At 37.1% G+C, this 13,322-nt stretch overlaps 1 protein-coding gene across 1 annotated transcript in view; it reads right to left on the reverse strand.

Annotated features, from left to right (window-relative positions):
• OSBPL11 (oxysterol binding protein like 11) overlaps window positions 1–13,322 on the reverse strand; it is a 96,139-nt gene that overhangs the window by 32,633 nt on the left and 50,184 nt on the right. The window contains exon 8 of the mRNA XM_020893630.2: window positions 6,252–6,392. Coding sequence (XP_020749289.2) covers window positions 6,252–6,392 — 141 coding nt within the window. The remainder of the gene's footprint in view (window positions 1–6,251; window positions 6,393–13,322) is intronic.

Consider the following 13,322-nt stretch of genomic DNA (forward strand, 5'->3'; position numbering starts at 1 on the left):
CATAAAGAAGAGACTTATGGACACAAAATGGAAGAAGAGGGTGGGACTAATGGAGAGAGGAGCACGGAAACATATACACTACCATAAGTAAAACAGACAGTCAAGGGGAATCTGCTGTGTGACTCAGGGAACTCAAACCAGGACTCTCTAACAACCGAGAGGGGTGGGATGGGAGGGAGGTGGGAAGGAGGTTCAAGAGGGAGGGAACATTATGTGTACCTATGATTGACTCATGTTAAAGTATGGCAGAAACAAGGGCAATGTTATGAATCAATTATCCTTCAATTAAAAATAAATTAATTAAAAAATAGAAGCATGCTTAAAAGGAAACAGCCTTTCCAAACTGTTAAGGTCAAACAATCAATTCAGGACTTCAAAAGGGTCAACTAAAAAAAAACAAATTCAAATTCCACTTCAAATTCCTAGATTGGATAAAAGTATCATAAGGGGAAAGAGATAAGGGAAGAGAATGGTAATTTACATTTAATTTTAAGCACAAGAACACTAATTCTAAGAAAAGAGCTTTTGATACTTAAAGCCAGGTAAATAAAAGGAAGATTAAACATTTTATTTAAAGCAGAATTGGAGAAGCACTGAAACTGGCTCAACTCTGTGACAAAACAATCTGGCAACATTTTTTCAAGAGCCTGAAGATTTCATATCCATTTAGCTTAATAATGATTCTTCCAAGAATCTTGTCTTAGGAAGTAATACAAATGAAAGGGAGAAATGTGAAAATAAAATTAAAACAGTCTATGTTTTTAACTCTGTACTGTACTTAGTTCAATTGTGTCCAACTCTTTGCAACCCTGTGGACTGTAGCCCACCAGACTCTTCTATCTATGGGGATTTCTCCAGGCAAGAATACTGGAATGGGTTTGGAGAAGAAGCTATGCCCTTCTCCAGGAGATCTTCCCAGCCCGGGGATCGAACCCAGGTCTCCCACATTGCAAGCAGATTCTTGACTAGCTGAGCTACAGGGAGGCCCAAGAATACTCTGGGTCTAGTTAAATGACATGATAAAGGGGTACGAAGTAACCCTCTATAAATTAAATGATTGATACTAAGACACTTTCCAACCTAGCCCTCTTCTCCTCCCTAACTCCTACTTGCTTTACCTATCAAGCAAGAAGTTAGAAGAATTTTCTTCTGGGAGAATTCAACTAACCCTAGAGGAAAAATCTAAATGATACTAACATCAGGTTCCCCAACAATTCAGATTACTGTGTTGAAAAGCACAGGCTCCACTCACATGTTCAAAACTTAAAATTAGGTTTTTAGTTCCCCTGGTCCCATCACTTCATGGCAAATAGATGGGGAAACAGTGGCAACAATGGCTGACTTTATTCTTCTGGGTTCCAAAATCACTGCAGATGGGGACTGCAGCCATGAAATTAAAAGATATTTGCTCCTTGGAAGGAAAGTTATGACCAACCTAGACAGCATATTAAAAAGAAGAGACATTATTTTGCTAACAAAGGTCCATCTAGTCAAGGCTATGGTTTTTCCAGTGGTCATGTATGAATGTGAGAGTTGGACTACAAAGAAAGCTGAGTGCCGAAGAATTGATGCTTTTGAACTGTGGTGTTGGAGAAGACTCTTAAGAGTCCCTTGGACTGCAAGGAGATCCAACCAGTCCATCCTAAAGGAGATCAGTCCTGGGTGTTCATTAGAAGGACAGATGTTGAAGCTGAAACTCCAATACTTTGGCCACCTGATGTGAAGAGCTAACTCACTTGAAAAGACCCTGATGCTGGGAAAAATTGAGGGCGGGAAAAGGGGACGACAGAGGCTGAGATGGCTGGATGGCATCACCGACTCTATGGACATAGGTTTGGGTAAACTCCGGGAGTTGGTGATGGACAGGGAGGCCTGCAGTGCTGCAGTTCATGGGGTTGCAAAGAGTCAGACACGACTGAGTGACTGAACTGAACTTATACTTAAAACGTGAGCGGAAATCCAAGAAACATCAGATCTCTAAGAATACCTCTCATAAGAAATACAAAGAAAATATACAGCCAAGATTGTACTCACTATTCACTTTCCTCTAAGTAACACTGTTACGGGATACATATATAGGTGGTAAAACTATAAATCAAAGTAGGGGGATGACTGACACAAAAGACAAGTGGTTATATCTAGGAAAAAACAGAAGACTACAACTGGAAAGGGCACTCAGAGAGCTTCCAAGATCTGGCAATGTTCTGTAACTTAATCAGAGGTGGGTACACAGGTATTTATTTTATCACTGTTTTCTGAACTCTTTCTATACACTCTAGTCAGTCTTCTGTGTGTACAATACACTTCACAAAAAAAAGATATTAACTGAAAAAGAGGGAAATATTATAAAATTGGATATAAAATATAATTATATAAAGAAAAACTGGAAGGAAATCACAAAAACTAACATTTGTGTTGTTAGGATGGTAGAATTATAGATTTTTTTCCTTTTATTTTTCAAAAACTTTCTTTGGAAAGTTTATACTAAATTCATGACACTATTTTTAAAAGAACAAAATAATGGGGAAAATGGCTATTACTTATTCACAATATGCAAGTAAGGGCCTTCTTTGTTGCTGTAGTCACAATACCTAACAGTGTCTGGAATATAAGGTGGCTCGATAACTCTTTGCTGTCTCAGTGTCACTGTTAGATAGGAGGTGTACGTGACTGCAGTTCAGTTACCAGGTTCTTTAACGTTGTTCAAAAAGTACCATTCTTTTAAACATATATAAATTCTAAAAGACACAAGTACCTCAATGTTCACTGTGGCACTACTTACAATAGCCAGGATATGGAAGCAGCCTAGATGTCCATCAACAGATGAATAAAGAAATTGTGGTACATATACACAATGGAATACTAGCCATAAAAAGGAACAAAATTGAGTCAGCTCTAGTGAGGTGGATGAACCTAGAGCCTATGACACAGAGTGAAGTCAGGAAGACAAAAACAAATATTGAATATTAACTCATATATGGAACCTAGAAAGATGGTACTGACGAACCTATTTGTAGGGCAGCGATAGAGATACATAGAATAGACTGTGGACACAGAGGGGAAGGAGAGTATGGGATGAACTGAGAAAGTAGCATTGAAACATACACATTTCTGTATGTAAAACAGATAACAAGTGGGACACAGGGAGCTTAACCCAGTGCTCTGTGACAACAGGAGAATTAGAATGGGGTGGGAGGTGGAAGGGAAGCCATATACCCATGGCTGATTTATGTTGATGTATGGCAGAAACCAACACAACATTGTAAAGCAGTTATCCTCCGATTAAAAATACATAAATATAAAATTTTAAAAATAAAAAATAAGTATTATATGCGTGCTAAGTCACTTCAGTCATGTCCAACTCTTTGCCACCCCATGGACTATAATTTGTGATCAGTTAACGATTTTATATATAAATAAAAAATATATGTATTTTTTCAATTAACAAAGCACAAATGTGGACAAACTACATTGAATTCATTATCTATGTCAAGAGAGAATATATCATCTGGATTACTACTACAGCACATTCTTTTCAAATGTTCTAATGCCTCATAAACCCCAACATTGTTCTTATGACTTAAAACCTAAATTTACTAGAAAACAGCAAACACCACAATAACCAAATAAACTCTATACCTAATGCTCATTTTAACCAATTTTAAAACTAGTCTTTTCTGAACCACTAATATGAAAATATTTCTAGAATAAAAATGATACCCAGTTGAAATACTAAGATTAGATGAAAGATGAATTGTTAGAATGGCTTTCTTTATCTATTCCTAAAATATCTGCTTCTTAGTAGGTTATTAATTAAATCAACTTACTTACAAACTCTCTTATAATTACTATAAGTTGAAGTAAAGAAATATATTTTTTTATTTTGAAATGCTTCAAAGTGAATGCTAAAGGCAAAATGCTTTTTATTTAAGTTACATTTTCAGGTAAGTAATTTACTGGAATCAAACAACCTTTTAATTTACACTTTTACTACCTCACAGGCATTGAAAACCTCAATTCAAAATATACATCCTGAAGTCAATTTTGAAATTCCACACTAATGGAAAGTAGTGTCAGTAGTGATTCAAAATATGTAATTCCACAGTAGTAAATGTCGAATATACATAGGTTTTGAACCTTATTGGCTTTCTAAATCAATGTCATGGGTTAATTGTTAAAACAAATTAAGGCATACTCATTAGATAAACTGGGAATGGAGAAGATGGGCCTAAAATTAAAAACTATACATCAGTGCTTCTCAAACTTTAATGCATATATATATATTATTTCCTGAAACGTAGATTCTGTTTCTCTAACTTTGAGACTGAGGCCAAGATTATACATTTCTAACAAGTTCTCAGGTGATGGTGATGATACTGACTTTCAGATTTATTTCTTCTTTCAGTTATAAGGCATAACTGACAAATAAAACCATAAGTTATTTAAAGTGTACACTGTAGTGATTTGATATACACATATATAGTGAAAGGGGGCTTCCCTGGTAGCTCAGCTGGTAAAGAATTCACCTGCAGTGCAGGAGATCCTGGCTCGATTCCTGGGTTAGGAAGTTCCCCTGAAGAAGGGTAGGCTACCCACTGCAGTCCTTCTTGGGCTTCCCTGGTGGCTCAGATGGTAAAGAATTCGCCTGCAATGTGGGAGACCCGGGTTCAATCTCTGGTTAGGAAGATCCCCTGGAGGAGGGCATGGCAACCCACTCCAGTATTCTTGCCTGGAGAATCCCCATGGACAGAGGAGCCTTGCAGGCTACAGTCCATGGGGTCACAGAGAGTCGGACACGACTGAGCATAAGCACAGCACACAGTAAAAGGACTCCCACCATCAGATTAATTCAGGCCACATTTTTAAAGTAGCAAGCCTGCAGACCAGGGGTATGCAAACTATGGCCTTCAGGTCAAATCTGGCCTCCTGTTTGTGTAATATAGTTTTGCTGAAATACACCCATCCAATCCAACATATTGGGTTGGCCAAAGGGTTTGTTCTGTAAGGTGTTACACAGAAAAACCCAAATGAACTTTTTGGTCAACCCAGTATTATCCACGGCTGCTTTTACACTTCACAGGCTGGGTTGAATACTGCTGATCCTTAAACAATATGGGTTTGAAATGCAGGTCAAAATACATGGATTTTTTTTCCCAATAAATATTCAAAAATATACATGCAGAACATCATGTGCAAGACTTGTATTGAGGTGGATAGTCTACACTTACACAGGCTTAAGAGGAGTAATACATAATATAAAATGAATATGTTAGTTTTCTGTTTCATAACTTTGCTTTCAAAAAACTATATTACCATAACTATCACACCTCTCTCATACTGCAAGAAACTGTATTATCACAGGTATGTGGGATTTTTAAAAAATGTAACATTTCCTATATCATAAATATGACTGTAATACCTTATGTCACAAAAATTTTACAACAATTTATTCATTAGTATATAGGCTAGGCTATCATGAAGCTTACTGCACTAGGATACAATAAAACAATCATGTTGCTGCTTCATCATTATCAATGCATAAATTATTATACCTGTAAATAAACATGGATGTTTTTCACGTTCTTTTCATTTTTGATGTCTAGTATTAGTAACACATATAAACAAAAGTTGTGCTGAGTATTTATGTTATTGGTAAGGCTTCCAGCAAATAAATTAGTAGCTAAGTTTTGAGAGAATCAAAAATTATATGCGGATTTTCAACTGCATGAGGGGCTGGTGTCCCTAACCCCTATATATACAGTTACAACTATGTATCAACTATATATATGTAACTATATATATAGTTACAACTATGTATAAACTATAGTTACAACAAAGATCTATGCCTACATAGCAAAAATCATCTACTATCTGATCCTTTACAGAAAATGTTTGCTGACCTCTGTAACAGAGAATACCTAAAATGTACTATCAAACATGGGAAGTAAGAATAAAGCAGAAGGATCAATGACTTTAATGGTTTTATGAGATTAAATCCTTTTCTTTACATTTTCCAATTCTGTATCCCAATGAACTCTTTTATTTTGTACAGAAACAAGATTACAGGTCTTTAGTTGCCATGTGACTTAATCTGCACCAAAAAAACCATCACATTTTTAATGAAAATAAGAAATGCTGATCAAGAGAAAAAGAAACCAACTCATAAAGATTAAAAAGCCCTGACAGCATTAACAATTATAGGTACAGTCCTGACCAAATGATCTTCATAGACTGTCTATCCCATTACTTACTCTTGTTAAGTCCATGCCCAGCTTGAGCTGTGATAAGAGATGTAGGATAACACTGCGTTGCTCTTCCACAGCTCCCAGGTCATCCTCCTTATTGTCACAGGTATCCTCCACCTCATCATCTGCATTTATTTCTTCAGGTTCCTTGATGCAAAATAAAGCAAAAGTCTATTGTTACAAGTGTGTATTAATATGCACTAAGAATAAAAGTATAAACATCAGATGAAGACATATTAGGCCTAAATGAAACTGACAGCAGACAAAAATCTTTCTGAAAATACAACTTACATCATTTGGCCATGGAACAGATTTCCTTCAATGAATGCATTATCACTGGCATTGAACATATTGTTGTTTTGTCATAAGCATCACACATAAAATACATATATTTTGTGAAAATAGGATTTTTCAGGAAGAGTGAAAAAATGTCTCATCTGAAACTTAGGCTTTGAAGGCTTTCTCCACCTGCCTAGGGACCCTACTACTATCTATAATTCAAGATGCTTTGATAATTAAATATTTGCCCTATTTTTAAGCTTACACTGTAAAAGTAAAATTTTAAAGTGACTGTACATATCCAGTCTAACTTCTGTAATCTGTATTTAGATATTTACTCATCCTTGGAATTGTCAGGAAGAAACTTTGGGGATGAAGAAAATTCTAGGTGCAGGTATGGAAACCCTGTAGTTGGTTGTGCAGTCTTAAGACCACAAAAGGAAAAAAAAAAAAAAAAAGACCACAAAAGGTTCTCTACACAGTTTTTCAATCAATCAATAAAACAACCCCTAGAAAAGCCAAAAATGTTTATCCTCCTCTTAGAAAGGTCTTAGCTCCAAATAACTGCTTAAAAGAAATCTAATTTCATTTCCTTTTTAAAATTAGATTTATTTATTAACTTTGGCTGGGCTGAGTCTTTGTTGCTGCACATCGGCTTTCTTTAGTTGTGGCAAGAGGAGGGTACCCTCTATTTGTGGTGCACGAGTTTCTCATTTCAGTGTCTTATCTTGTTCCAGAGCACAGGCTCAAAAGGACGTGGGCTTCAGCAGTTGCAGCTCGCTGGCTCAGTAGGTGCAGCTCACTGGCTCAGCAGTTGTGGCGCAAAGGCTTAACTTCTCTGTGGCATGTAGAATCTTCCTGGACCAGGGATCAAATTCGTGTTCCCTGTACTGGTAGATGGATTCTTTACCACTGGACTGACCACCGGGGAATCAGAGAAATCTAATTTCTTATTTTTATTTAAACAACAAGTAACAGTTTCAAATCCCAAAATTCTAAATAATCTTATTGGATGTCACTTTTCATGTTTATGTGGGGATGGAATACGATCTTTCTCAGGAGTACCTCTTTTCGTTACCTTTGTGCAAGAGAGCTTTCATGAGTATATTCTCTTTGCTAATGTGTTAAATTTTAAGTTATGAGGGTTTTAAAAAAGAAATGATTCTGTTAATGTCTCTGCCTTTAATTTTCTCTTCCCATAAGCAAATCCTATCAAACAAGAAGCCCATCTGTTCTCTGTAGCTAGACAAAGAAAACCAATCCTAATCAGGCATAAAATCAAGAACTTAATATTCTTAAAATATTAAAAACAAAATACAAAACATGGTGATAGAGGTGAGAAATAATGAATTTCTGGTCATTCTTTTGCCTTTGTTCTGCTTTTTTCTTCTTCCCTTCTATCATCCCTTCTATCAATAAAATCTTTATTAGCTCAAATTCTGATAAATCAATTAATAGTCCAGTTCAGAAAGCAAAGAACTAAAGAGCCTCTTGATGAAAGTGAAAGAGGAGAGTGAAAAAGTTGGCTTAAAACTCAACATTCAGAAAACGAAGATCATGGCATCCAGTCCCATCACTTTATGGCAAATAGATGGGGAAACCATGGAAACTGCCAAACTTTTATTTTTGGGGCCTCCAAAATCACTGCAAATGGTGACTGCAGCCATGAAATTAAAAGATGCTTGCTGCTTAGAAGAAAAGCTATGACCAACCTAGACAGCATATTAAAAAGAAGAGACATTACTCTGCCAACAAAGGTCCATCTAGTCAAAGTTATGGTTTTTCCAGTGTCACACATGTGGATGTGAGAGTTGGACTATAAAGAAAGCTGAATGCTGAAGAATTGGTGCTTTTGAACTGTGGTGATGGAGAAGACTCTTTAGAGTCCTTTGGACTGCAAGGAGATCAAACCAATCAATCCTAAAGGAAATCAGTCCTGAATATTCTTTGGAAGGACTGATGCTGAAGCAGACCCCAATACTCTGGCCACCTGAAGTGAAGAACTGACTCATTGGAAAAAACCCTGAAGCTGGGAAAGCCTGAAGGCAGGAGGAGAAGGGGATGATAGAGAATGACATGGCTGCACAGCATCACCAACTCAGTGGACATGAGTCTGAGCGAACTTCAGGAGTTGGTGATGGACAGGGAAGCCTGGTGTGACACAGTCCATGAGGTCACAAAGAGTCAGACACGACGAGCAACTGAACTGAACTGAAGTGAGTCCAATTCAATTTTTCAGAGACCAAATACACCAACTGTTTGTATATACCACAATTGTTTTTATGACCTTAAGGAGAGATTCCCAAAGGCGAATTTCTCAATTTCCCTTTTATATGGCTAGTAAGTCTGTCAGGAAGTACTTCCTGTAATCCACCCTAAGTCAGTTGCATAATATAGTTTAAGTATATTTGTGAATGTATACTCATTATAAATCAGAGGCAAAAGCTGATCATTCCTCTTTCTATATACAATACCAAATATAACAATTTTTCATTTGAGAAATGTTGAGGGGGGAAAATACAGATCTTGATTAAATAATGTCCTTCAGCTTCTGAAAGGTACTATTATATTTGAGGTCAGAACCTAGGACACAGATTAATAATGCAAATATAGCTTTAACATTATTATACACAATTATACACAAAGTTTATTGTGTAGTTAACTCTAATGAAAATAGTATTAAACTAAAGAGATAAAACAAATTTGATAGAAAAGCTAAAGAACATATTTTTGTTATCTTTATAAAAACAGTCAAACCACTTAATAAAATAGAAAAAAAAGAATTCCATTCATGAATAAATACTGATTCTAAAGTGTAATATGAATGGAAGATTCTGGAAGCTCTCTTTTCTTTTTGAAACGCCTCTTCTTAGAGATCATGCCTTTCTTAAAGATAAGTTTTAAACAAAAAAGCATTACCAAAATTCAAACAAACTGCTCAAATGTATAAAATCCCTACAAACTCAGAATGACTAGAAAATGCAGCGATAAAAGCAGTTGAGTTTCTAGGAATTCATAATATCTGGCGATTGCATGGCAAAGGGAAATTCCACAAAACTCATACCAACCCCCTTTTCTGTCTTTCTGATTTCCGACTTGGGCAGTAAGAAAGTGTGGGCTTCATTCTAGTCTCTAGCATTTATCTTCTCTATCACCTGACAGCAACATTTCCACCACTGTAATACATGTTTTCAGCTTGCATTGACACTTATAGTCCAAAAAAGGCATATGTGAAATTTTCAAACAATTCAGGTCTATTCTTGTATGCTTGAAAGTGAAAGTTGCTCAGTTGTGTCTGACTCTTTGTGACCCCATGGACTATACAGTCCATGGAATTCTCCAAGCCAGAATACTGGAGTGGGTAGCCTTTCCCTTCTCCAGGGGATCTTCCCAACTCAGGGATCAAACTCAGGTTTCCCACATTGCAGTCAGATTCTTTACCAGCTGAGCCACCAGGAAAGCTTGAGTGGAGTCTAAAATCTTTTGTTAATTGAACAAAAAGAATCTATGCACTTAAGAGTTTTTTCTGCTTGCACTGGGTCATACACTAGGCTACTCATTTCAGAAAGTTTAGAAATTCAACAACCCTCTTCCCCAAATCTCTGTGTCTCATCTCTACCATATGTCTCTATCCTGATCTCCAACATGTTTTGTATTCTCATTTAGAATGAATTCTGTATTCTCATTTAGAAGAATGAAAATGTTGTGGAGTGTTATGACCTATTGTTTATAATTTTTCACAAAAAATTATAGTCCTGATCTCTGCAAAGCTTTGGTTTCATCATTTCCAAACTGTTTTTCATGTACATTAACAATCATACAGCCTCTTCCCACATAAAATTCAACATGTTTATAAACTATACTAAACCTTCTCTTAAAAAGCTTTCTTTCTAATTTTGCTAGGTTTGTGAATGGGACCCTAATTTTAATCTCAATTTTAGATTGAGATTAAATCAATCAAAAGCTTGGAAGTCATTTGTTACGCAACCCTATATCCAGTCAATCACAAGTTCAACTGATTTTTCATTTGAAATGCACATTTCCTGTTCATGTCTTCATTCCTACTTCCACAGACTTCTATCCACACTTCAATTACAAGTCATATGATATACCAATCTTTTTATACATTTTGCATCCCTTCTCATGCTCATGATCTCAGTATCTGTCACATTAAGACTAAAGTTTTCCAGGATGGGGAATACATGTAAATCCATGGCTGATTCATGTCAATGTATGACAGAAACCACTACAATATTGTAAAGTAATTAGCCTCCAACTAATAAAAATAAATGGAAAAAAAAAAAGACTAAAGTTTTCTGCCTGAGTTTACACTGTATTCTGTGCAGCAGTGCTCCAAGAATAATCATTCCACAAAGAATACGACATGAATGGCCATCTGGATTTGTAAAATCCAACAACCCTGGGGTCATTTTCCATAAACTAGGTGCTCTGCTAAATTTACTTTATCTTAGTAACAACTTATAATGTATCATTACCCCTACTTTACAAATGAGAAAGTTAAGCATGATTAATGAGTTGGCCCACACATTAGATGACAGGACCCAGGTTCAACATCATCAGGCAAGCCTTCCCCACAGTAAGTTCAGTTCAGTTCAGTCACTCAGTTGTGTCTGACTCTTTGCCACCCCACGAACTGCAGCGCCAGGCCTTGTGTCCATCACCAACTCGCGGAGTTCACCCAAACCCATGTCCATTGAGTGGGTGATGCCATTCAACCATCTCAACCTCTGTTGTCCCCTTCTACTCCTGCCCTCAATCTTTCCCAGCATCAGGGTCTTTTCAAATGAGTCAGCTCTTCGCATCAGGAGGCCAAAATATTGGATTTTCAGCTTCAACATCAGTCCTTCTAATGAATATTCAGGACTGATTTCCTTTAGGATGGACTGGTTGGATCTCCTTGCAGTCCAAGGGACTCTTAAGAGTCTTCTCCAACACCACAGTTCAAAAGCATCAATTCTTCGGCACTCAGCTTTCTTTGTAGTCCAACTCTCACATCCATACATGACCACTGGAAAAACCATAGCCTTGACTAGATGGACCTTTGTTGGCAAAGTAATGTCTCTGTTTTTCAATATGCTATTTAGGTTGGTCACAACTTTCCTTCCAAGGAGTAAGCATCTTTTAATTTCACGACTGCAATCACCATCTGCAGTGATTTTGGAGCCCCCAAAAATAAAATCAGCCACTATTTCCCCATCTATTTACCATGAAGTGATGGGACCAGATGCCATGATCTTAGTTTTCTGAATGTTGAGCTTTCAGCCAACTTTTTCACTCTCCTCTTTCACTTTCATTAAGAGGTTCTTTAGTTCTTCTTCACTGTCTGCCATAAGAGTAGTATCATCTGCATATCTGAGGTTATTGATATTTCTCCCAGCAATCTTGATTCCAGCCTGTGCCTCTTCCAGCTCAGTGTTTCTCATGATCTACTCTGCATGTAAGTTAAATAAGCAGGGTGACAATATACAGCCTTGATGTACTCCTTTTCCTATTTGGAACCAGTCTGCTGTTCCATGTCCAGTTCTAACTGTTGCTTCCTGACCTGCATACAGGTTTCTCAAGAGGCAGGTCAGGTGGTCTCGTATTCCCATCTCTTTCAGAATTTTCCACAGTTTATTGTGATCCACACAGTCAAAGGCTTTGGCATAGGCAATAAAGCAGAAACAGATGTTTTTCTGGAACTCTCTTGCTTTTTTGATGATCCATCGGATGTTGGCAATTTTTGATCTCTGGTTCCTCTGCCTTTTCTAAAACCAGCTTGAACATCTGCAAGTTCATGGTTCATGTATTGCTGAAGCCTGGCTTGGAGAATTTTAAGCATTACTTTACTAGCGTGTGAGATGACTGCAATTATGTGGCAGTTTGAGCATTCTTTGGCATTGTCTTTCTTAGGGATTGGAATGAAAACTGATGTTTTCCAGTCCTATGGACACTGCTGAGTTTTCCAAACTTGCTGGCATATTGAGTGCGGCACTTTCACAGCATCATCTTTCAAGAGTTGAAATAGTTCAACTGGAAATCCATCACCTCCACTAGCTTTGTTCATAGTGATGCTTCCTAAGACCCACTTGACTTCACATTACAGGATGTCTGGCTCTAGGTGAGTGATCACACCATTGTGATTATCTGGGTCGTGAAGATCTTTTTTGTACAATTCTTCTGTGTATTCTTGCCACCTCTTCTTAATATCTTCTGCTTCTGTTAGGTCCCTACCATTTCTGGCCTTTATCGAGCCCATCTTTTTTAGAGCCTCACAGTAACTGGGGACTCTAAATGATTTTAAGTCTCTCCAGTGAAAGAACTGTCTTCTATTTTTGTGTCTCCTCTAACTCTTAACATTGGACTTGTCATATACTAAGATAACTTAATGAATACTTACTAACTGCGTGACTCCACAAATGAATTAGTTAAGAAACTGTAAGAACAAGAGGCTTTTCCTCCTCCTCCCCCGCCCGCCCTCGGCCGGCCTGCCTGCCTCACTGAGCCAGACCTCTGCCCGCTTTGGGAGTCCCTGTGTGTGTTTCTTTCAAGGAGCAATTTACTAACATACACAGAGCCAGAAACCATGCCTTACTCCTGACTCAAAAACTTTAGTTGGCAATAACTTAAGAAATAATCTAAATAAAGGGGAGAAAAAAAATAAAACAGTAGACAAAATGATACAGCATTATTTATAATAACAAAAAAAAAATAACAACCTAGACATTCAATAGCCTACTTCACCCTTTAAAAATTTTAATTATATAGCCCAGAATAACATATAAAAACACTTATGAG

Source organism: Odocoileus virginianus, chromosome 4 (assembly GCF_023699985.2).
Source record: "Odocoileus virginianus isolate 20LAN1187 ecotype Illinois chromosome 4, Ovbor_1.2, whole genome shotgun sequence".
Taxonomy (NCBI): Eukaryota; Metazoa; Chordata; class Mammalia; order Artiodactyla; family Cervidae; genus Odocoileus; species Odocoileus virginianus.